Below are 24,682 nucleotides of genomic sequence, written 5' to 3'. Positions count from 1 at the left end.
CTCCAGCCCCTCGTGAGGTGTGAAGAGGGGACAGGAGCTCACTAACAACTGAGCCCTAATGAAGAGGGGACAGGAGCTCACTAACAACTGAGCCTAACATGAAGTGGCTGGGTTGGGGCAGAGCCTCTGTGGGGAGAGGGAGGTGAAGGAGTCTGGTCCTGGATACCCTCCACCCCGGGGTCTCTCTGCCCTGCTCTCCACTGGTTCAGGTCAGGGAGTGCTGTGATGAGGAGGAGGAGAAGTATTCCAGTGGCAGAGACGTGGTGGTCCCTACTTTTGTATTCTTAAAGCAGAGAAGCATGTGTAAGTCACCAGGACTCACCAGGGTTTTAACTTGTGTATTTATTTTTAATTGAGGGATAATTGCTTCACAATCTTGGTTTGATTTCTGCCATACATCAACATGAATTAGTCATAGCTGGACACATGTCCCCTCCCTCTTGAACCTTCCTCCTACATCCCACCCTTTGCCACTGCTCTAGGTTGTTACAGAGCCCCGGTTTGAGTTCCCTGAGTCATACAGCGAATTCCGTTGGCTACCTATTTTACGTATGGTAGCGTATATGCCTCCATGCTACTCTCTGCATTCACCTCACCCTCTCCTTCCTCCACCGCGACCCCCCGCCCTTGTCCGTAAGTCTGTTCTCTGAGTCTGTATCTTCACTGTCGCCCTGCAAATAGGTTCATCAGTATCATCTTTCTAGATTCCATGTCACCAGGGGTTTTGAATGAAGAGTCAGTGTGCTTGAGCCCCTGTATTTCAGCGGCTTTTGGTGCTCTGGGCCCCGAAAGGTCTTTTATGCCATAACGTCCTCATGTAAAACTTAAGTGTTACAGAGAACTGCAAACTGCATCACACGTACCACCCTATGTTCACTGAAGAGTCTTTGCTGGGCATCAGGCTCTTCCTAAATGTCAGTCTGCTTCTATAATCTCTGTGAGTGAAGCACTCAGTAACTTCTCCTGGCCCTTACAGCAAAGCCCACCAGCCCCCCGTGCTTGTCCACAGCCTGTCTTTGGTCTGTCTATCACATTCACTTTGGCTTCATTTCCTGGAGTACCCAGGCCATGTCTCTTCTGCTCCTTTGCAGGCCTTGCACCCTCTGCCTGGAGCACCCTTTGCCCTCCTTGTCGCCTGACTGGGTTCTCCTTACCCTTCAGTCCAGTCCTTGTCCTCACTTCTCCTGCAAGCCTTCCCTGGTGCCAGCCCCCAGCCTCAGGGATCCCCTGAGCCTGTTCTGTGCTTCCTGTGGGGCTGGACCAGCCGAACTCCCATTGGGAGGGCTGCCTGTCTGGTTATTTCTGCATCCCTTCCCCAGGGTAGGAACTTGCCGAGCTGAGGATGTGCCCAGTGGTTAGAAGAGAGCCCAGCACACCTCAGTGGGATGAATCAAGTGCCAGGCATTTTGGGTATTGACTGAACTTGAGTTCTAAATTCACATGTGGAGGGCTTTTTTTTTTTTTCCTCCATATGATAAAATTTTTTCTTTTTCCCCTAATAATTTCTCTCTCTAGATGTTCGGGAAAGTGGCCATGAGAGATAACAACCAGATCAACAGAAACAACAATTTCCAGACCTTTCCCCAGGCGGTGCTGCTGCTCTTCAGGTGACCGAGTCCAGTCCCGAGTAGATGTCTCTGGCTTTGGGCTCCAGAGCAAAAGAGGACCCGAGTTCTTAAAGCAGTTGGGTCCTGGTGGTTTTTTGTATTTGTTTTGTATTCTTACATGGACATGGTAGCATTTTAGTCACAGAGGAATTTTGTTGGCTTTTGGTCATTCACATTGTGATTGGCGTAAGGTTCTCCATTTGGGAGTGAATGAGTAGGTCTGCTGAGCCACTGGGAGGGTATGGAGTATATGCTCACACGTGGGCGCATGCACTCAAACAACCAGGAAAATGAAAATTTAGCTGGAACATGGAAGCCTTTTGCACAGTCAGTGGGGAGCTTTGTGAGATGCACAATTTCAAGCTGTATGGGATTGTTTTTAACTCTTTTTAATAACTTTGTAAACAGAGTGCCTTGAAGTGTGAGAACTTTCTAGAAACCATACAAGTAATTTCTATTGACTCTAGTGACTGGAGAGCAAATTCTTTGTAAGTTAGTTTCCAGTTCTTTTCTTTCAACAGAATTGAATGGGGAATCTAATCAAGCTGTCAGATGTTAGGTTGCTAAAAATAATAATCATTTAAAAATTACAGTGTAAGTGTCTAAAAGAGAGAAGACAACAAAACAAACATCCCTTTATACTAAAAGAATTGATGTGCTTGTATCCAGTGGTTGATGCATATCAAAGGGAGTTTCAGCTGGTCCTCCACTTACTGATACAAGTTGCATTTGAAAATAGGATTTTCAGTTTAGGAATTTTGACTAAATCAAGCTGCCTTCCTCCCAAATTACTTAGGTTTTGATCTAATTGAAAAATATTTTTTCTTAAAATTTCTTGAGGGTCTAAGTCTTATATGCCTTCTTTCTTTCTTTGCTTGATCCAAAAAAGGTGTGCGACGGGGGAGGCCTGGCAGGAAATCATGTTAGCCTGCCTCCCGGGGAAGCAATGTGACCCCGACTCGGATTACAACCCCGGGGAGGAATACACATGTGGGAGCAACTTCGCCATCGTTTATTTCATCAGTTTTTATATGCTCTGCGCATTTCTGGTAAGTGATCAGAATTGCCTCACAAACCCCTGCACTCCTCTCATGGATATTCATGTAGCATTTGAGATTCAGACCAGTAATATTGCCCCATCAAATAGCTGTGCGGTATCTTATGTTGACGAACACTCTAGACTCCACTGGGCAGTTGAGGTTTCTGCTGAGTGAGGCCTGTGTTAATATAAACGCCTTTGTTGTAATAGGGGTTTTGGTGCTCACTAACAGGCTTCACCACTCTAGCTTCTTAGGGCTGCTGGTTCTTTTATAAAAATCTCAAAGCCACTGCACATAGTAGTAACTTACGACAGTGAGTTATTCGGTGCAACTTATAAAACTCCAGTGTGTTTCAAAAGATCAGACAATACCTACCCACCCCCCGCCACCCTCCCCGCCACCCCTGGGGACTATACCCAAACCATTTGTGAAAGCTGGAAGCCTGCTTTTTCTTAATCATTCTTTAGAAGGAAAGTTTTTCAGCCTTTCTGGGAGAAATGGGTCCAGATGTCTTGTGACCCTTATAATCAGGAAGCACTCACTAGGATTGAACCCAGCTAAACTCACTGCACCTGAAACTCCCCTCGATTGGCTTTTACAGATCATCAACCTCTTCGTGGCTGTCATCATGGACAATTTTGATTATCTCACCCGGGACTGGTCTATTCTGGGGCCTCACCATTTAGATGAATTCAAACGGATCTGGTCTGAATATGACCCCGAGGCAAAGTAAGTGGAAAAGAATTCCATGTGGCTTGTATGAGCTGTTTCTGGGTGTTGGCTGTGCTCCCTGGGAAGGTGGGAGGGACCGCAAGCCTGGACAGGTGGTGCCACCCTGCCCTCACGCTGCACTTTGCCTCCAGGGGCAGGATCAAGCACCTGGACGTGGTCACTCTGCTCCGCCGCATCCAGCCTCCCCTGGGCTTCGGGAAGTTGTGTCCACACCGGGTAGCCTGCAAGGTGAGCGTCTTGTTGGCGTGCCTGAAGGCCTCTCAGAGGGCCTCCCCGCTTTAGTCAGCACTGATTAACTTATGTTCTGTGGAGCCTGCCGTCAGGCGCTGGCGGGGTGCTGAGATGAATGTTATGTGGTTGCCATCCTTGAGGAGCTCTTGAATGTATAACTCTCAAGTCACCCTTTCAGCCAACGATAAGGTTAGGAGGGAATTATGTAATTTGTCACTGGTTGGGAGAAGGGAATGGTGACACATCAGGTTCAGCAGGAGAGAAGTAGGAGTTTGTCAGAGCGGAAAGAGCATCACAGAAGGGGAGCCTAGAGAGCCCAGACGGGGAGGCAGGAGAACAAAGAGTGGCTGGTGTGGCTGGAACACGAGAGAAGGTGGCAGAGGCCTGAGGCCCCAGCTGAGTGTAGCTGCGCGGAGCCTTCTGTGTCATGCTGAGTCTCATGGAAGGAACGTGAATAGAGGTCTGTTCTAGAAAGTTGCCTCTAGACAACAGAGAGGTAAACTGGAGACAGGAGAACACCCAGGAGAGCTGTTGCATTATCTCATTGCAACATATGGCAAGAGCCGGAGGGAGGGCAGTGGAGTGGGCGTGGAGAGGAGGTGTTGGCTTAGGGGTCTGCTTAGGGAGTAGAATGGAGAGGACTTGGTGATCTGAACATCTCCGAGCTGGTGTGATGGTGCACATGGTGACCCTCTGTTGCCAGGGCTCCCTTCCCAGGGAGCCTGCATCGAGCGGTGGCCTCTCAGGGGTGGATTCAAGTCTCTTGCTAAAACCACACTCTTTGTCAGATGGGACTTGAACCCATCTGCACCTCAGATTGAGACTTGAACCCACAATCCCTGCCTTAGGAGGGGACTCAAACACAGTCTCTTAGTTTAAACCATTCACCTGGGCTTACTGAAACTCAGGTTTTTTTTTGTCTCAATGTGGAAAGAATTCAATATGAGGCAGAGTGGCTGGCAAAGAGTGAGTTTATTAGCATAGGATGCTTGTGAGAGATACAGGGGGCAGGCAAGCGAGCGCAGCCCCGAGAGCAGAGAGGTTTATGTTTTTATAATCAAAGGAAAAGTAAAGGAGAGAATATCCCCTTCTTCCTCATTTTTAGGTAGATATCAAGGCTGATACCCTTCGTTCCTCTTTTAACCTTTTATGGTGTAACCAGGACCATCATGGTGGTGTTTAAATCGTATGTTTATTAACAAAAGGGTGGTAGTGTATACTAAAACAAGGTAATTGATCTCAGGTTTTGGTATAGTATCCCCTTTCACCTAGCTTCTTTTCCCTTTCACCTGTATTCCTGTCACGGCCGCATGCAGATGTGCTGCTCTCCAGCTCCCTGACTTGGTGAATGAGACTCAGACCCCATGCCTACTGTCTGGTGCTTTGCTTGTGTACACTGTTGCTTGGTTACTGGATTCTCTTGTTGAGTGACTGAAGGCTTGCAACAGTCTCCCAAGCTCGCTTAGAATTCCCTTCTGTCTTCAATGCCCTAGTGGGACTTTGAAGCTAAGTATTTAATTATCCTGCTCCATTCCTATCACCACCTCACCCCATTCCTGACGTTTTCACATCAGACCATGCTCGCTGTAAGCTCTCCTCGAGATCTGGTTTTTTTCGGTAGAGTTCATGTCAAATCACCTGGAATCAGCTGTAGAAACAGAAAAGGACCCCCGTGTTTTAGAGGAGAAATGTGGGGGTTTGTCTGTTGAAACTGTGCCGTGTAGAAATCCGGCCAGACTGTGCAACACCTGGTCCCCTCTTCCCACAGATCTGATGGGATTCAGGGTCAGGGGTTCACCTTACCCTCAGAGGGGTGCTAGGCTAGCTCTAGACAGAATCGCAGTAGAGTGGAGTCTACAGTGTATTTCAGGCTTTCAGAGAAATCTGAGTCTAACTCATTTTGCCCTGCGCTGGAAGTCCAGAAAGCTTCATTGGCAAGTCCTTGGGCTCCTTGCCTGAGTCTTTGCTTCTGCTCATCCTGAACTCTGGATGTCAGCGCAGAGAATAAGCCATGGATGTTGACTTTTTCCCATAGATTTCACAGTACCAGGCTCTTTTCTGCTTTCCAAGAACAAGATGAGTTCTAGCTCATGGTTATTGTTTTATGTTTGCGTTTGCAGACCCTTTTATGTAAAAGATCTAAGGAAGGACCTGTGTAAGTAAAAGTGGACTACTTTGTGCTCTAAGGACAAAGCAGTTTGCTGATTCAGAAATTTACCAGGAGATGCAAGTAAATGTGCAGGCTGTCCAAGTAAATGCATGCGTTGGAGAAGGAAATGGTAACCCACTCCAGTACTCTTGCCTGGAGAATCCCAGGGACGGAGGAGCCTGGTGGGTTGCCACCTATGGGGTTGCACAGAGTCAGACACGACTGAAGCGACTTAACAGCAGCAGCAGTCCAAGTAAATTTTCAGGCTGTCCTAGGACTAGGAATTCAGGTAGGGTGAATCCTGTGTACCCAAGGTTGTAGTCCATTGATAGGGAGGAGGAAAAGCTTTTAACATCTTTCTTTTGGGACACCTTGTCAGCCGAAAGTAAGAAATGTGAAACTATTAGTAATTCTAAGTACCGCTTCTTTAGCACTTACACCTGCCGGGCACCCAGCTGAAGTGTCTATGCCCTTAGTGTCTATGATATCCTTTAACCCTTGCACAGCACTTGGCTCTGGGCATGTCATCTGCATCAGCTGGGGCCAGAGAGGGTGTTTTCTCTGATCCTAGTCCTCTCCGGCTCTCAGTGCTGGTGTTACAAGGGTAAAGAGAGAGAAGACAGGAGCAGGACATTGGGGATCCAGCTCTGCAAGGCCAAACCCTCAGAGGAACCACATGGACTTATACAAAACACTCCACAGTGGTGTCTCCGGGGAAGGGTCCTTGAAGGACACTCCCCAAGTTAGGAAAAGTAATGGGCTTCATTGGTTGAGGACCTTTGTCTCAGACTCTGTGCCTGGCTCATCATACCTGGTATATCATTTTACCCCCAAACAGCCTTTAAAGATGTGCCCAGAATGGAGGCTTGACCCCAAGACACAGGGGAGCCAGCTGATGAGAAGGGGAGAGGAATGCATGAATAGTAGGGAACTAAACAGTTAAAAAAAAAAAAAACACGTTATCTGAGTGCCAGCATTTGTGCTTTGTCATCTCAGAGCCCCTCAAATGGTAGGTGCCCCTCAATGGCCATTAACCTGAATCAAGGAGCCATTAGAAAGGAGCTGGAGAGAATAAACAGAAAATAAATGGAATGGACTGCAGCTGTCCTCGGTTGTTTGCATTCTATCAAGGGACTTTTCTTTCTGTTTACAGAGACTAGTTGCTATGAACATGCCACTCAACAGTGATGGGACAGTCATGTTTAATGCAACTCTGTTTGCTCTGGTTCGAACGGCTCTTAAAATCAAGACTGAAGGTGAGCCCTCCCTGGAAGCAGGACAGGTGGGAGAAGAGGACGGGGAGGCCATGTCCCACCTTAATTCTCACGTAGACCTCTTCTTGTCAGAAGCCCCCCCCCCCAGGGGCCGGGGTGGTGCATGTAATCAGGATGTCTGTGCTGGGCCCTCTGGTCAGGCCAGCCTCCTCCACCTTTCTCTCCTCCCTTCATGCTCACTTTGTCCCAGAGAGCTCAGAGGTGACTCGTGCCACCGGCAGCTCTGGTGAGAACAGAGAGGCGTTGCAGGGGAAAAGAAACAAGGCTCATTTGCCTCTCTTGCATTTTGAATCCAGGCAACCTGGAACAAGCTAATGAAGAACTCCGAGCTGTGATCAAGAAAATTTGGAAGAAAACCAGCATGAAACTACTTGACCAAGTTGTTCCTCCAGCTGGTGGTCAGTGCAATTTATTTCCTAAGTAGCTCTTGACCAACATGTTGGTTTCAGTGCTAGTCTCCAGGAATCCCAGCGTGTTTGCAGAAGGCTTGAGGTACCAGCCAGAACATCGAGGCCAGCAGCTAAAGAAGGCCCTTATGGCCATCAGTGTAATGATTTGTGGTAACGTGAAGACCATTCCAGACAAAGGAGAGGCTTCAGTGAGAAGGAAACTGAGACCCAGATCGCTGAAGCAGAGGTTCTCTTGTGGGTGGAGGAAGTCATGTTAGGAGAGCAAGCTTGGGGCCTCAAAACCAAAAGCCTGTGTTTTTTTGAGGGGGAGGGGGCAGTTGCCCAAAATGAAGTACTTAGTACTTCAGTACTATAGTTTCCATATATCTTTCAACATGTTGTCGAAAACGTCTCACAAAAAAAAAGCTTTTGAAAAATGGTATTTTTGAAATGCTCTAAGACTAGATCTATTACCCAAACGTCCCTTTAATTAGAATTTAGAGTAGAGATGGAACTAACAGGCATGCTTATTTCTTTTTGTTGTTTATCATAAAATAACTGACTAAACTTTTCTCAGACTTATATATATATAACACACATATATATATAATCCAGATACTGTTTTTCCATTTTTGTTTAAGTACACATTGACTTAAAAGTGGAGGTGGTTGTGTTTTGACTTTCATTTTCGAGTTTTAAAGGTGCAGGATCCGTCTGCTCAGTGCAAACACACCCGGCCTCTACCCCCTCAGCCCCGGGTGTGTTAGAAATGTTTGGTGTGTTTTGTAACAAACTGAATTGCGTCACTCCCAGTGGCGCTGGCTCAGGTCTGAAAGCTGAGTCTGGAACCCCAGGCCAGGACAGTGGCCTCTCCTTTTGAGAAAGTGGCAACCTCTGGATCCTGGGGGATAGTGCAGCTTGCTGGCCAGCTCTGTTCCCCACGTGACGCCAGAAGCACTGTGAGCTCTTGTTGCTGGAGGGAGCCACCCAGAGCTGGCAGGGCCAACAGCTCAGAGCTGGGAAAGAGGACCCACCAAGAAATGATTAAGGGAAAGCGTGCAAGACAAAACACCAACAGAACCAAACAAAAACTCCCACCCAGAGAGAGGTGCCTGGCTCCCCACAGGAGAACTGACCCTGCACCTTTAAAACAGCTCTTTGGTTTCCGTTCTTTTCTTTTTAGCTGCACACCCAGGTGTTCGCATGGCTGAGACGAATTGCTTTTCTTAAATTGTTGTAACAATGTGCTTGAGCTTTTTCTGCAGCCTCCATTCCTTTCGAGTCTCAGTCTTTCAGAATATTCTGAAGCAATTCTGTTTTAGGGTGGTGGCATGGAATCGGAGTTATCTCTTGCCAACTGTATTCCCCTACATATTTCTCACGATGCAGATGCATGCTTCAGAATAGTGGGCTGTACCTGTCTCAGGGGAACCTTCCTCGCAGGCCCCCGCCTCGTCTCACCTCTCTTGATGCACCACCCTCCCTACAGCCCAATCTCTCACATCAGTGCCATCCTGGCAAGGCTCACCTGGGGAGAGTCATTCACATTTCTGTGAAACTTCATTTGTTTCTATTTCACCAAGAAAAAAAAGGGGTCTGGAATTTGCCTCCCTTCCTTTGATCAGCTTGTTGCCCTACTAGGCTTTTCTTGAAGGCTACATAGTCTTCCTCTTTCCTGGCCCAATGGTGGGCCCTGCTTTTCTCTCTGCATTTCTTAACGTGGATTGGGGGTTAGGGTGACAAGGGTTAATCTCTTCCAAAATGGCAGTCAGAGCCCCAGAAAACCTGGAAAGGAAACAGCACCTTAGTAGGGATGGGATGCTCAAGAAGTTCTATGGCCCAGGTGGTGGATGTGCCAAGCATAGAGCTTATCCAGGCTGATGTCAAATAAGGGCTCTTGTCACTGAATTTCCGAAGGTGGAGACTTTAGGCTTTAGGGCAGAGGCTCTGGTTGAGTTGCTGGGCAGGGTTGTAGCATCTGCGTTCACCCTTTGCCTCTTTGTCTTTCCTCTTACCTTCCCAGTAGATGAGCCTTTCCCACCCCGTGGAGCACTTAGAGAAGGGGGATATATTTACGACCCTCTGGGCCAGCGCGTGGGTAGCTCCCATGGCGGAGGGACTCGGTGTCCACGGTAATCTGGCCAGAGGGCAGCAGACTGAGCCAGGCCAGCCCAGCACCTGGGACTGGCCTTTGTGGGGCACTCAGGGAACCCTTACAGCCCTGGTGGGAAAGCAGAGTCAGGGCCCATCTTAAAAGGCCTTGCCAGCACAGGGGTGATGTGAGGCGCCCCCAGCTCATCGGGAGCTTGATGAGGTGATGCTCAGGAATGAGCCTGGGAGCCAGGCCAGAATGCCGGGCTCCGGCGCTGCCTCTGGCTGTGGGGACAGCCTGTCCGCTCTGTCCATGCTGAGGTGTCTCGTTTCCCATCCGGATCTTGCTCGTGTTCTCAGCTCCGCTGTGGCCTCCTGCCGAGTCGTGGCTCTTCCCCTGTCCTCCCAGGGGCTCTTCTGTCTTTGGACCTTCGCTCCTGGACCTGAATCTTTGGCTCCTTTCCCCTGAGGAGCGTTCAGAGCGGTGACCCCATCGCTCTCTGAAGTCCCGGGCCCAGCCGGCCTCCCTGCACTCACTCCTTTTCCTTCTTTCTCTGTCCTGCTGTAGCTGTGAGTTTGCTGTCTTAAGACTCTTCCTGAGCCTGGTCTCAGTAGCTCAGCATCTCAGTGCAGAAGGTCAGGTAGCCCTTGGAGGCCCTGCTTGCAGAGCCCTAGGTGGGCACCTCCGCCCTGGAGCTACCCCTTGGGCAGAAACACGATCCACCCTCTTCACTGAGTACAGCGACCACCACCCCGCCACTGCCCCACCCAGGTTCTGGGCCAGGGAGAGCCAGGACTCTCCCATAGGAGCCCCCTTGGGCCCTCTAGGCTAGCACCATCCAGGCTGAAGGGGGAGAGCAGTTAGGCCTGCTTTTGCTGGAAGCACCCCAGCGAGGGATGAGATGGGCTTCCTGTGAGTATGGCCGGTGTTTTTGTGGGAGCCCACAGGGGAGACTAGGGACTCTGACTGGCAGAGGCTGGCTGACCCTGGGATTGTCGGGCCGCAGTTGGTCCGCTTCCTGCATGTGGCCTGGTGGAGAGGTAGACTTCGCTGGGGAGAGGCAGCCCCACAGCACCAGGAGGCTCTTGGGGTGGAGCTGGGCCATCCCTCAGGGAGTCAGTGGGGTGGAGAATGAGAACCCAGGTCTGGGAGGCCCATCTCCCAGCTCACCTGGCCTGGAGCAAGTCATGGAACCTCTGTCCACTCGCCTCTCACCTCCCTGCCTCTGCACAGGGCATTGTTAGACCATTTGGACCAGCCCTAGACTGATGAGGGCCCTGGGTTTCATTGCTGCCCAAAGGCCGAGGTTCGCTGGGGTGACCCCTGCACTGCTGTGGGACTTGCCTGGCTTGGGTTTAGAAGGACTGTGACACACTTCTCCAGGCCGACCACCCCCAGGCATCCTCTCACACAGTAACCCTGAGCAGCTTCTGACAAGGAAGTTGGGGGCAGGCAGCCCAGAGTGGCCCAGCAGTGTCCAGTCGCGGACATCCGTCCCCACACGGGCAGGAAATGCACCCCCCGGGCGCACCCCCCCTGAGGGTTCCGGTGTCCTGCACCCTGTCGTGGTTCTTGTCCTATTTCAGTAGGTGCACTATTGGAGAGCTGTTAGATAACAGTGGTTCTGATGGCAGTGGTCCACCGTCACCCGGCCCCTGGCACTTAGACTGCCCAGAGCGCCCTACAGGCCTCTTGTCCTGGAATCCTCACAGCTTCTCCTGAGAGGCTCAGGCTCACTTGTGGGTGAGAACACAAGCCCAGAGAGGCCAGGGCCTCTACCCTCGATGGCACGTGAGTCGCAAGGGCGGCCTGGCCACAAGTCGAGCGGTGCTAAAGCCTGAGGGTGGCAGCCATTCTCCCCCAGCCTCTGCAAGCCATGGTCACCGGTCACCAGCCTCGTGGGCACCCTGGGCAGGAGTGGGGGTGAGCACCTTGGGAGAGCAGGCCTCGTGGAGACCCCGGGCACACCGGCACTGCCAGGGTGGTTTCCTGGGAGACAGCAAGAGCCACTGTTCTGCCTCATGCATCGCCTTTAATCAGGCTCAGCGGAGGCCCAGCTCCCTGGGCACGCACGGTGGGGCTGCTTCTGAACAAAGCAGAGACAAGGCAGCCAGCTCTGAGGTGAGCTGCAGCTGTCACTCGCAGTATCGAAAACAAGCAGTTCTGAATTACAAACCGAGACACGGCATGTCGAGGCTACTGGCAGAGAATTAAGGGGGCACTTGGAAATCTGGGTCTGCGGTCACTTTTCGGAATTGGCCTCTCCTTCCGAGCTTGTCTGTCACCTTTCTGAGTTCTCTATCTTTCTCTCCAGGCATTGGGGTTTGGATGGTTAATTGTCCTTGGTGTTCGCGGTAATTACACATGCAAATCCCTATGCACGGGTGAAACTATGACCCATGAAGCCTTTTTTTTTGTTCTGTAATTTTTCTTTTGAGTCAATAACCGAGATGGCACTTCATGGTGTTACTAATACGCTGCTCTATGAAACTCATGACAAGTCCATTATTTTCTGCAATTTTGAGTATCAGTTTATGTAACTGATTCTAATTTTGGGGCTTAACTGCTTTGCACAATCTTGCTTTTCGCTAGATTTAGTTTCCCGTGTCCTAAGCTGAGAGCTCAGTGCCCCTGCCCCCTCCCTGCCCAAAGCAAGTGTTGAGGCTCTTGGTGCAAATGTGCTGATTCGGGAGAGCTCTGTCTGGTCTCTCCGTTTAGATGATGAGGTAACCGTGGGGAAGTTCTATGCCACTTTCCTGATACAGGACTACTTTAGGAAATTCAAGAAACGGAAAGAACAAGGACTGGTGGGAAAATACCCCGCGAAGAACAGCACAATTGCCCTACAGGTGAATTGTTGTTTTTGTCTTTTTCTCTTTTTCACTAACAATTTTACAAGCTTTATTGAAACACTAGAGAGCTGACTATTCATGGTTGAGCAGTTACCACCAGGATTTTGTTTAAACTGAGATACTGCACACTCCCCCAAAGGTGGACTAGCCATTTCTGGGCCACCAGGTAAGTGCCTCCCCATCCCTGCACCCTCTGTGCCCCCGCATCCATGCCCACTGCAGCCCGGCCCGTGTGGTAGGACCCCCCCAGGACAGCGGCCAAGGCACACCCCTCGCGGGAGGGGAGCCAGAGCTGCCCCACGCCCTGTCTCCCCCGGGCTTCTCCAACAGCAGCGTCCTCCAAGCAGGCACCCACCTTCCCCCGGCCCTGGGCTCGGGCCCTGGCCGCCCACGAAACAGCTTTCCATCCGAACGCAAGTGCTTTGTTTTGTTTCTGTTTATTTCTTACCCCACTGCTTGTTGGTTTTTGGTCCATCTCAGTAACATCCATCACCTCCTAGTGTGTGTGTGTGTGTGTGTGTGTGTGTGTGTGTGTAAGCGTGTGTGTGTGTGCAGCGTGTCTGTGTCTACGTGTCGTCTCCTGGTGGCTGTGAGCCTTGCTGTGCAAATGCTGTTCTCTCGTGACCCAGCCAGCCTCTGGTCCTTACAACTGCCCGGTCTCCTGGAGGGGGAATGTGGCTTTAGGAACCTCTGGTTTTAACCTCTAGTCCATGTATTCAAGGGTGTAGAACCCTCGATAAGCGCAGAGCCCTGGTGGGAAGCAGGTGTGTAGGGAAATGGTGTCCTGGTGGAGACCGGTGAAAAGAGGGCTAGGAAGGGCAGTCTGTGGTTGCAGTGATGGAGAAAGCAGGTGGAGGAGTGAGGCAAAGATGCTGAGACTACAAAAAGGGAACTACAGAGGTTGGCAAGCTGTCAGAAACAACTCTGCAAATGAATCGCGCACCCTGTCATCTCTGCTCTCCGAGTAGCTTGACACAGAATGTTTGCCTTTTATGTCCCTTTTACCATGTGTGTCTTAAACTGGGTCTTGTTGGTATGGGTAAGGTTCAATGTGAAATAGTCTTCTGCATTTTTTCCGGGGAAAATGCCCAGCATCGTTTTGTGTTCTCAGTGATGGTAATTACCAAAGTGAAGGCTTGTCTGTGATCTTGTTGAGAGAGAATGAATGTGAATGATGATGAATGAAGGGAGGAATGTGAGGTATGTGCACCTGGTGGATTAGGAGATGACCTTGTGTGACAGTGACCTGTGGATTCATGATATGACCTGGGCTTTGCCCAGACAGCTGTAGGACAGGGGGGAAAGATGGATGCTGAATCTATCAAAGAACATCTGCTAAAGGAAGCTTAGTGAATCTGAGGCGCAAATAGCTGACTGTTGCCCCAGATTGTGGAATTTCAGTAACACTGTCACCTCTGACCTGTCCAGTTTGCAAAAATGACAACCCTTCTCCTGAGCACAGCTCACACGTAGCCTTAGAGAGGCCAGTCAACTGAAAAGACGCATTTGCAAACTTGAACAGGTCTGGTCCATGTGTTCTAGAGGGTGGTGTGGCCAAATTGGGTACAAAGGCAGGGAGTGATGATCACATTTCTGCACGCTTCTCCCTAAAGCAGCCCAGATTCCAGGGTGTCGTGGTGCCCACCCCCTTACAGGAAACCACTTGCTGTTCTCAGATTCTAGTTGGTGGGTGTGGTGGGGCTTGACTTTTCTGGAGGGGGAAACATACTCTTCCGTGGATGGCTGTGTCATCATGTATCATAAATAACCAAGGTAGTGCTGTGCTGAAGAGATTTCCCTTTTCCATGGAAGGCAGGTACAATGACCACTTGAAGACAGGGTTATACCTTTGCTGAGTCCCCAAGGCTTCCTAGTTAGAAGGCTTCAGTGCTCGCTCTGGAGGTTGGATATAGTGTTTGGATGTTTTAAGACCTGAATGACAACACATGCCTGTATAATTAATAACCACGTAGTGGGGTGGGTTTCACTGAGTCTTTAAGTCAAAGGTTCCAATGATGCTGAAGCTGCACATATGCGTCATGGCTTAAAAGACTATTGCGTTGTCCCACAGTCATGTTTTTCTCCTGGACATTTTTCATTTTGTTGTTTGTAGAAAGTTTTATTTCCTTGGTGAAATTAAAATATTTCCAGTTAGGTACCAACATCAGCACATTTCCACATGGTTCCATTGGGAGTTGAGGCTGTGACTATACTTTATGTTGTGTACCCAGCCTAGTAAATTAAGTTGTCTTCATAATCTTGACAGATACTCTGGAAAATGCACTTGATTCTGCAGCAGGCATTGAAAACAGAAAAATTTTGCCTCCGTGAAGGATAGTTCTCATTACATTTTTGGTCCTGTGCTGTAGGAAGGGCTTTAAATGTATCCTGTCACTCTGCACTTAACTAGCAAGACGAAGCACTTCCTTTCTGAATTGAGGAAATAATACGAGCAGATGTGACGTTAGGGAAACAGGGTCAGATGGCAGCGGGAGGAGAAATGGGTGAGCCGTGTCGCTAGGACAGGAACACAGGTCCTCAGAGGAGCTCCTCACAGTGGGCGTGGCCTATTAACAAGTGGGATGAGGTGGTCCTCCCTGTGTCGGGGTGCCAGTAGACCAGCAGCTCAACTGCTAATGAAAAGAGGAGCACAAGCCTCGGGTGAGCGCCCGAGACGAACGTAGGCCAGTGCTGCTTGTGCCGCGCAGGGTGCATCCGTCTGAGCAGGGTCAGAGCTGGCCCACGTTCTTTGCCCCCACAGTGACGCGGCTTTGGCGGGCACACGGCTGCACTCTGGTTATCAGCCCCGTGGGCTCCATCTGGTCTCCCTCTGTTCAGACCAACTGCAGGGCCCCTTCTCCATGAAGGGGGGGTGACTTGAGGCGCTCCTGGATCCCGTGTGGGCAGGAGCTCGGCACCCGGTGTCCTCTGGCCTCTGTGGTCTGAATGAGTGTGCAGTTTCCATCCGTCCATCCATCTTCATCAGTAAAGCCAGCCTTCTCTCCCGCCCCTCTCCAGAGGGGATCAGAGGGAAGCTGCGTCAGGCTTTTTCTTTTTCCTCCCTCATCCCCTACGTGCCATATTCACTTTAGTTTAACTCAGCCTTTGCTCTTCATCCATTGTTGCTGCATCCCAGTGACCTGCAGATTTCCACCTGGAACAAGCAACTAAATGAACACAAGTCCACAGCCGTGGAAACTCTGTCCCCTCCCCAGCAGACAGTCTGCCCCGTCAGGCTTTCCAGATGAGGACCGCAAGATCCAGACACGCATTAGCCCAGTATCTCATGGATCGAAAAAGAGAACAGGTCCCAGAGTGGGGAGAGTTTTGTTCATTTCTTTTTCTTTCAATGTCCAAGGATTTCCTTTATGCCAGAGACACTCTGGTAGAGTCTGAGGGGGAGACTGTTTCCCGCTCAGCCAAAATGGGAGCCTGCCCATCTTCATGACAGGAAGATTTGAGAGGGCTGTATATTTTTTTTTTTCTTACCTGTTTCAAAGTTAGGTTTAAGGCTTGTAAAGAATTAGACAGGTTTTCTCACGTGAAAGCCTGAGCCCCAGCTGGCAGGTGGTGGTGTAGGTGGCCCAGGGGAAAGGTGGGTGGTGGATCGGATCCAATGACTCCCTCACACGGCCTCCTTGGAGGGACTCAGGCATAACCCAGAGGGAAATTGGGGTACTCCACAGACACGGACCTGTCACGTATCTCACAACTGTCATGTTAGTCTCAAAACTTAGCAAGGTTTTTTGTATTTTTTTTAAAGCATGATTCCATCTAAAGCCATAAAAAGGCTATTTTTTTTCTTTTTTAATCTAAGAGAAGAACAGATGCTAACAGATAAGATTTCACTGGCTGATTCATTTGTTTCAGATGCTTGAACGGATGCTTTAGAATTTTCTGCCTGAGCTACAGCACCAAGCTCGTTAGTCGGAAGGCGTTTGTGGCTAAGGCCTTGAAAGGGAAAAGTCTCAAGTGGGCTTATTTCTACTGAAACAGCATTTCGGGAGAAATGCAGGAAAAAGCAAACCCAAGGCCCCAGAGAGATCCCTTCCAAGCAAAGCACTCTTCCGGAAGGTGGAAGCGGGGCCGTGGCTCAACTGCGGGGCCGTGGCCTCCTGTCGTGGATGCTGCTCACATGGCTCCTTCTCGTGGAAGGGAACGAGCGGGGCTTAACAGTTTTCCCTTGCGAGCAGAGACTCAGAGAAAGGGAAAGAGTGAGAGAGAGCGAAGGAGGGGGCAGCCACCCCAAGAGAAATGAAATGAACACAACTTCCTGATGCTGGCCAGTTAAAAAAAAAAAGATTAATAAAAACGATTAAGCAGACCTGCCTAAGGTGGGCAGCTGACTCCATTCCAAAGTCCTGCATCCCTAGTTTGCCCGAACTACCAAAGACTGGCAGGCCGCTCGGCGCTGGGCCGACAGAGTTCTTTTTATATATGCCAGGCCATCCTGACCATCCCACTCAGCTCTCTGCAGTGACGTGTGCACAGTGCAGGGAGACGGGGGCAGGACAGGAAGCGCAGACACCCCCATTTACACTGACACACACACCTGCATGCCCAGACCAACCCAGGTGACACCTCAGGTTCCATCTTAACGCGTCCGCGGGAAACACCACCACACCCCAACCTCATCCGACATTGTCCGTCTCTAATTCAAAGCCAGTCCGGGGATGCCTCTTTGGAAGCAGTGTGGTCCAGTTTCAAGGACACTGGGAGTCAGGGGACCTGGGTTCTAGTCCCAGTGCCAGCGTTCACTTGCTGCGTGACCTTGGGCAAGACACTTAACCTCTCTGTGCCTCAGTTTCCCCATCTGTAAAATGGGGGTAATAATGTCGACCTACCTCACAGGGCTGTTGTGAGGAATAGCTAAGTGATTGTAAAGCACTTTGAACGTATAATTGCTTATTATTAAGACTACAACAATAATAATATCATATGCCTGTTTACTACCAGAACTTTAAGAAACTCTTGTTTTTCTTTGATCTTTTGTTCTGTTCTGTATTTGTAGTGATCCATCGAGAAAGAGAATTCCCCCCTTTTTGAGATATCTAGGAAACGTGTAAAGATATAAACAGAAGTAACTCAGGTTGTTGTTTTCTCACATCTCACAAAGGGTATATTTTTGCCCAAGAAGTTGCTTTGCGAGGGGGCCCCATCTGAAATTCTCAGCCAACTCCAAGCAGTGGTTGAGGGGTCAGTACACCTGACCCTGAGCCCAAGACGCCCAGAGGAGTCAATCTGAGTTTTGGAGTCAGCATTCAAAAGTAACCTTAGTGTAAGACCCCGAGGTTCCTGAAGAGTCTAGAGAAGAGAAGGGTTACAAGCCACAGTCTATGCAGATTGGAGGTGTGTGTGTGCATGTGTGTGGGGCGTGGAGCCCCGGTGCGTGGGGAAGCCCGGCTCCTGGAGCCATATCACCACGGGGAAGAGCGGTGCGAGCAGAAGTCCCCCGGGCCTGTCCTGTGCGTGACTCAGCCCCTCCCAGCCGTGAGGTCTGCTCCAGTGTTGTCTTCTGTGCTCTGACCTTTGTCCCACTGGGGAAGCAGCCCTGGCCCCTGATTCTGCTCCGACACGCACAGACTGTTGGACGTCTAGGAGCTCGAGGTGGGTTTTCCTCACAGCAGAGTCCATGGGACGGGAGAAAAGGGCTGCCTTTCTGACACAGCACTGTGGGCGGTGACGTGGCATGGGGGTGACCCCTGTGAGGATGCTGAGGTACATCTGGATGCTGACAGTGGTGGCCCCCGGTACCTTGAGTCTCCTCACCTCCTGCTGGCACCCCAGGCCCACTCCAAACCCCTCTGTGAGTCAGTCACTGAAGGGCTAATGCCTGCCTTAGTGGGGACCTCTGGGGCTTGTGGAGGTTTGGTCTGAAGGCCCACCTCCACTCTGGCTGGGTAGTGCCCAGGATGTACCAGTTATTAAGTATTTGGTGTATCATAACTGAAAAAGAAGCAGCCCTGTGGGCACCTGAGAAGTGTATCCACCATCACAAATGACCCCTCTGTCCCCCACCTACTCTGATATCAAGTTTATTAAGCACTGAAAGGATGTACTTGCTCACCCCCCACGCCCGATTGTGTCACCCCATGTCAGAGGCCTCAAGTGACCACCTGTCTTCTAAATCTGAGTCTGTACACCAGAGCCTCCACAGAAGAGCCCTAAGCGATTCCTGAGGCTGGTGTCTCCACACACGTATCTCCACGGTCCTTCCACATGAGTAAAAACTGGAACACGGTAACTTTCTAGGTGGGACTTAGGGAAATGCAAGAATCTTGCCCCACATGGGCCCGGTGGTGGCTGGTAGCTGAGGCCAGTTGGTTAAGGACAGTCAGGAATCGCAGGGGCCGCCTCCCGCCTCAGCTCCAAACGAGGCTTCCCTGAAGCCTGGGCGACAGTCAAGCTGCAGACACCTCTCTCCTTTTCCCTAAAATCTTAGCTTCTGCTAAGGTTTGGATGTAGAAAAGTTGTGAGAGACGAGTCAAGTGGAGTGTGTGAGACTGACAGCCTCTCGCAGCAAACTCGGTGCCCGACACCAGAATCCATGGTGCTAAACTCTTAACTAAGCTCCTGGATGGAAGACACGACACAGGCCAGAGTCCATCGTAGGACAGCAGGTGTAGGATTGGACCTCGGGCTCTTAAATAACTTACTCTATGATGTGACCTAATTAAATCTTCAGTGGATCCGCAGGGTTATTGGGCACTCAGTTGTCTGCTCTTAAAAGTAGAATCTTTCCTCTCTGAGAAGAGTGGTTCTTATTTTCACGAGTCTTTGAGATGATAGAATTACTGAAAATAAGGAAAATTACATTATGTAATTGCAAAAGGTGTGATTTTTTTTTTTTTTTTTAATCGGGGCATGTTGTTGAATAACACCCAGCTCGTAGCCCTCTTTAGCGCAAACGTGTCACAATTCAGTCATCCATGGGTGGGAACTACCTAACACGCTGTGCTAATTCGTTGTCCATGGCACACAGTAGCCCTCAGAGAGGGGGCTCTTTGGGGTAATGGGAGGATAGGTCATTGTAAGGCACAGTGAAGGCCAACCATGCCAAAGGCTCACTCAGAGAAGCCATGAGGGGGCATTTCTTCCGAAAGTATAGAGAAAGACCCTGAAGATTCACAGGAGTTCTGGATGGGGAGGAGCCCAGCACCCAAGGAAGAGATGCTGTGGCCTGTCCGTGGGTGGGTTAGCTGCAAGTTCTCAAATGTTTTGGTCTCAGGAACCTTTTATGCTCTTAAGAAGTACTGAGGACCCTTATCTATCAGTATTTACTACATTAGGAATTTAAACAGATTTTTAAAACCCAGAATATGCAAGCACAAAGATGCTGGAGAGATGAGATCCCCAGGGGTCAAGCAGCCTTTTGGAACACCCCAGTGTGCTTCTGGGAGAGGATGAGGGCGTACAAGCATCCTTGTCTTATCATGCAAATCACAGTGACCTCCTGCAGGGGTCTCAGGGGCCCCAGGGTCCTTGGGCTGCACTTTGAGAACTGCTGCTCTAGGGGACTGAGCCCACCCCCCTAAAGGAAAAGGGTGCTGGAGCCTTTTTATAATCTCGCCCTACCCTGAACCGTTCCCTGCCTTCCAGGCCCGTGCCCAGTCCCAGCCGCGTTCAGACTAAGAGTCATACCCTACATGCGTGCTGTTCTGGCAGAATGGTGGCCTGAATTCGTGTGTGAGAGCGAAGTGATTGTAAGGATCTCAGCTCCTGAGGGTGGCATGGCGGAGATGAGAATGTGTAGTGAGGATAGTTTTCATGGTACCGAGTGATCGTCTGTCATAGCTGTAATACAAGAGCGCAGCTGGGTTAGTGGGAAGAAGGGTCACACCATGATTGGGCGGCAGCCACAGTCGTGTGTGATCACAGTCGTGAGTGAGCGCGTGATCGTGGCTTGATCCCAGCATTCTTCTTCATAGACCCAATACCGTGGGGTTGGCATGGTGTCGCTGGAGGCTTGAGCATCAGAACTGCTAGTTGAGCCTTGACTAGGGTGGGCAGGTCACTTAACCACATGGGAATAATCCTGGCCCCCCACCCACACCCTTCCTCCCAGGATGTGGTGGGATAAAGAGTGTGATAGCACTCAGCAAAGATTCTAGCAGAATAGGAGTCGTGACTGGTGACTTCTGCTAAGCCCCCATTTTAAGTAAAACTCTCTGTTTTCAGGAAACTGGCAAGCATTTCCCCATTTCTGGTGTTAAAACTACAACCAAGAAGCAAGGTGGAACTAAAACAGAGAGCTCTGTCAGATTGTTTGCAGGGAAATGTGATAGGTCACTTTAGGCAATTTATTTAAAGTTTCCTTTATGTTTTGAAGTGAAGGTAACAGACTTGCTGCATTCGGCGCAGTGTCCCCCCTGAGGGTAACTTACACGGTAGCTGTATGGCTGACTTTGCAGTGAGGGTTGGAATCACTGTGCATGACTCACGGGGGTGCTGGGCTCATGATGCTAGCCCCTGATGTTTATATATAACTCGAGGGCTGTTCATAATGTTGATAATGGACGCAAAGGCCACACTCAGAGGCGGAGAGCGATGACAAAAGAAGGGGTGTGCCTGTGTGTGATGAGTGTGCATGTGGACATGCGGGGGAGGCTGAGGACGGCTTGTGGATGAGCAGGTGTGTTCTGAGAGAATTGAATCTCCAGTTCTTTTCTGTTGAGGGAGCTAGTCTAAAATGATCCCTTCTGATTGGGGAGGGGAAGAATCCGGCTAAAGGGTTAACCAGAACTTGCCTTGAAGGAGATGGCCGAGCAGGGCCAGCCCTGGCTGAGCGAGACCTGCCTGTGATAGAGACCAGGCTCTGCTCTGCCCAGCAAGGGCTCTTGGGCTGAAGCCTGGAAGCCTGGCACTCACACCCGAGGATGAATGGGCTGGCTCAGTCCCACCTGGAGACCCACATCTCTTATCTGCACTGTTACAGTGTAGGTTCAGGGGGTGGTTTGGGCGTTTCTATGTGCTGAGAGCTGGCAGACCACCGGTGTGTGTGATGACGCTAGCTTAGGGAGGCGAGCAGTGAGAGCTTTTCTAACGCACCAGGTAGGAAAAACTTATCCCTGAAAGAGGGTGAGAGAAAAGAAGGTATGTGAATGTTCCTATTTGAGGTTAGAACAGCATAACATAATGCAATTGCTTCAGAAATAGATTTTATAGTTTGGGGGTGTTTTTTTAGACTTATTCATTAGAGTAAATATCTATAAAATTCCAATTAAATGGTGTCTAACATTGAAAGCAGCAGTCTACAGGCAAAATGCCAACATTTCTTTGTTTTTTAAAAAAAAATATGAGAACATCTAGGATTTAAAAATCAACCAGAAACTAGGCTTGATTCTGTTTAATATTTTATATGATTGGACATCTTAAATCAATAATGTTTCTATTTTATAGCAGCAATTCTGTGTTTATTCAAAACCATAATTCTGTGATGTTACTGGAATGACTTTATATGGCTTTGTGTTGGTTTAAATGCTAATGGCCACATTTCAAATTAAAATAGTATTTTGCTGATAGAGGTAGACACAAACATGACATATGAAAGAATAGTTAATTTTCCTGATTGTAAAGTGTTTTATTTCAAGGGAAAAAAATGTTCTTTTTTCAAGGGCTGTGGGGGGAAAAAAAAAAAACGTTATCAAGGGTTTAAGATAGATTTCTGCACTTTCGGAATTGGAACTTGTGCCTATGGAATTTTTGGAGCAGCCTAAGCTACCTTTTAGCTTGATATGTGTGCTAGAAATTTTTTCATTATCATGTTTTGTGATATGTAATAAATTCAGGGTGCTGTGCTTAAGCTTCGCTTCAAGTTTGGGAACATGTGTTTCCCTCATTCCAAACCCTGGCAGATACCCTCCCTGCTCTGTGGCCCCTCCCCTCCCACCCCACTCCCCACCTGTCCTTCCTTAGACCCCCTGTGAAAGAATGAAGTCAATCCCTGACTCTTAGAAGGTGTGTTTCTTCCTCCGTGGAGCAAGCGAACTATAACCGTGATTTCTGAGCCTCTGCTTTCCTGTCTGGGAAGAGTGCTGCGTTCTCTCCTCCTTTGACGTCTCTTTAATAAACATATTGTCTTTATTTGTCTTTGGAAGTGGCCTCCTGGGCCACCTCTCAATTTTCTCCATGATTTCTGTTGGAAACAAATCTCTGTCCTGTGTCTGTTTACTGCTCTCTCCTAATCCTGTGTACCATTGAAGACATGCTGGAGATAGTTTTTGTTTTTATTATGCAATTATGTCATATGTGTATTTCAGTGAAATGTCAAACCATCAACAGAGGATGATGTTAAAAATTATCCAAATAAATAGTTTTCTATTTCTTCTAATCAGACCTAGTCCAGTCAGTTGAATGACAGTGATTAGGACTCTCTGCTGTTATTTAAACTGAGTGTCCCCAGCCCACAGTGCCTTGGGATGTGGATTACGGTACCTAATTTACCTGATGTGTACTCGGTGCCTTGTCACCTGTGTGTGTTTTGTGCAATGGCAGTGGGTGTCTCAAACCTGGCATCTTATTTGGGAGCCTCAGAGTGGGTAACAGCTTTTTCTTCCCAGTGATCCAGAATCAGATGGTGAAACCCTGGTTTAATGTATCATCCCTTGATAAGTGTGCCCTAGAGAACACTGCCTGGCTGACTTGCAGGCTCTTCAGTACCGCTGGGCTCGCCCTTGCTGCCCAGGCCTGCAGCTCTGTTGTGAAAGAGCTTTCACCCACTTGGCATTAGAGTTGCCTTCTTGATGCCCCCCTGAGAGTGGTATGGGTGTGCCTCTAAGAGAAATGATTTCCCAGGCTCAGATGTGCTGGAAGCTTGGGTCCTGGGAGAGTGTATATGCATGTGTGCACGTGTGTGCCTGTATGTGTACCTGTGGGCACGTGTGAGTGTGTGTCTTGTGCCTGTGATCAGAGGGACAGGTGAGCGAGGGGCAGTCTTACTACACCACGGAGTGTTCCGGGTTTGGACCTGCAACACCTGTGTCATTCTGTGAGACCACAGCATTCCTAGCTGGGAACCTTAAAGATTTGACTCCAGGCCACAGTTTCATCCCCACAGGTCATAAAATGGAAAAGTCTGCTGCTCCTATGTTGAAAGAATGGTTCAAACCAGACCCAGCCTGGTTGGTGCACCATCTTTGAAAAGATCCTCTCCTAGGCCAAGGGCTGCAATGAACAAGGCCATTTTCACGGGAGCCTCTTGGGCGGTTTCATGCACCTTTCTGTTCTAAATGAACATCCCCCCGCCCCCCACCACTGGCATCTGCAGGAGGCCCATCTGAGCATTCCCACACGAGGGGCTCAGCCCTGCCGCATCTGGCAAGACTGCGGCCACCATCCTCTCTGACCCCCACCCCACCCGCTCCACTACCAGGCGTGTCTCAGTTGTGGTCCTGACGCTTTGTCTATGTCCTTCACCCACCCACTGCCAGGGCGTGCGGAAGAAGGGCAGGGCAGGGCCCCCTTCTCTGCACACTGCCCTCACATTGGGAAGTATTAGCTGCAGATGGAGACCTGCACAGCCAGACCCCGGACGTCCTTTACACCTTTAGCGGCCACTGAGGTGCAGACAGACTGCCAGCACCTTAAGGGGTGCTGCCTGGATACAGGACGGGTGACCTTAGACCTGGGGTGGGGAGGAAATGCCTCTCTGAGATGCCAGTGTTTTTGTGGCGAAGGATTGAGTAACTGTACTGTCCCTATTAAGCTTGCCGGTTTTCTCCAAGTCTTTGGTGAAAACATAATTTTCTTGGAGCCAAGAGCTACCCCTTGCCCACAGATAGTCTGTAAGCATCTTAAATGTTTCCCTAACACAGTTAGGTACAATGGGAGGCCTTTCCCAGGCCCTGTCCCGAGGGAACCTGGGGCCCAGGGTGAGGCAGGCTGGTAGCAAGGGCCCTGGGGAAATGCAGGATGTCTGTGAGGGGCCTGAAGGGCTCACCTGGTTGGTCTTAGACCACCTCCAGAGGCTGGAGCCCCTTTCAGTGTCTTGTGGTCTTCAAGAGGATGACCCAAGCATCGGCCATTCTCAGCCTGAGCGTAGGCTGCAGGCCATGGTGCCCACAGGGCCACGGAAGCCGGCCCTGCACGTGGCCCAGGTCCGTGCGTGTCTGTCCACTGTGCTGTGGTCCTGAGTGTGCTGTGGCTGCGGGTGTGTTGTGTCACTCCGTCACTCCCATGGCTTTGAAGCAGAACCACTGGCCTGGACGGCTGCTTGGTTTGCTTGCCCTCTGGCCCCTGCACTCAACTCCCTCATCCGGAACACGGTCAATGAGCCCTTGCCCACCTGCACTGGAGAGCAGCCAGGCTGTGCCCCTCG

The 24,682-nt window shown here is 50.0% G+C and overlaps 1 protein-coding gene across 12 annotated transcripts in view; it reads left to right on the top strand.

The window, feature by feature from the left end:
• The window catches only part of CACNA1D (calcium voltage-gated channel subunit alpha1 D), a 370,601-nt gene that overhangs the window by 311,019 nt on the left and 34,900 nt on the right, over positions 1–24,682 (top strand). For all 12 annotated transcript variants that reach the window (XM_010817680.3, XM_059879485.1, XM_059879486.1 and 9 more), the window contains 7 exons: positions 1,516–1,607; positions 2,497–2,656; positions 3,249–3,376; positions 3,511–3,607; positions 6,913–7,015; positions 7,330–7,431; positions 12,233–12,363. In XM_010817680.3, coding sequence (XP_010815982.1) covers positions 1,516–1,607; positions 2,497–2,656; positions 3,249–3,376; positions 3,511–3,607; positions 6,913–7,015; positions 7,330–7,431; positions 12,233–12,363 — 813 coding nt within the window. The remainder of the gene's footprint in view (positions 1–1,515; positions 1,608–2,496; positions 2,657–3,248; positions 3,377–3,510; positions 3,608–6,912; positions 7,016–7,329; positions 7,432–12,232; positions 12,364–24,682) is intronic.

Source organism: Bos taurus, chromosome 22 (assembly GCF_002263795.3).
Source record: "Bos taurus isolate L1 Dominette 01449 registration number 42190680 breed Hereford chromosome 22, ARS-UCD2.0, whole genome shotgun sequence".
NCBI classification, from domain to species: Eukaryota; Metazoa; Chordata; class Mammalia; order Artiodactyla; family Bovidae; genus Bos; species Bos taurus.
The sequence above is the reverse complement of the archived record's forward strand: the minus strand, read 5'-3'. Positions and strand labels throughout refer to the sequence as shown.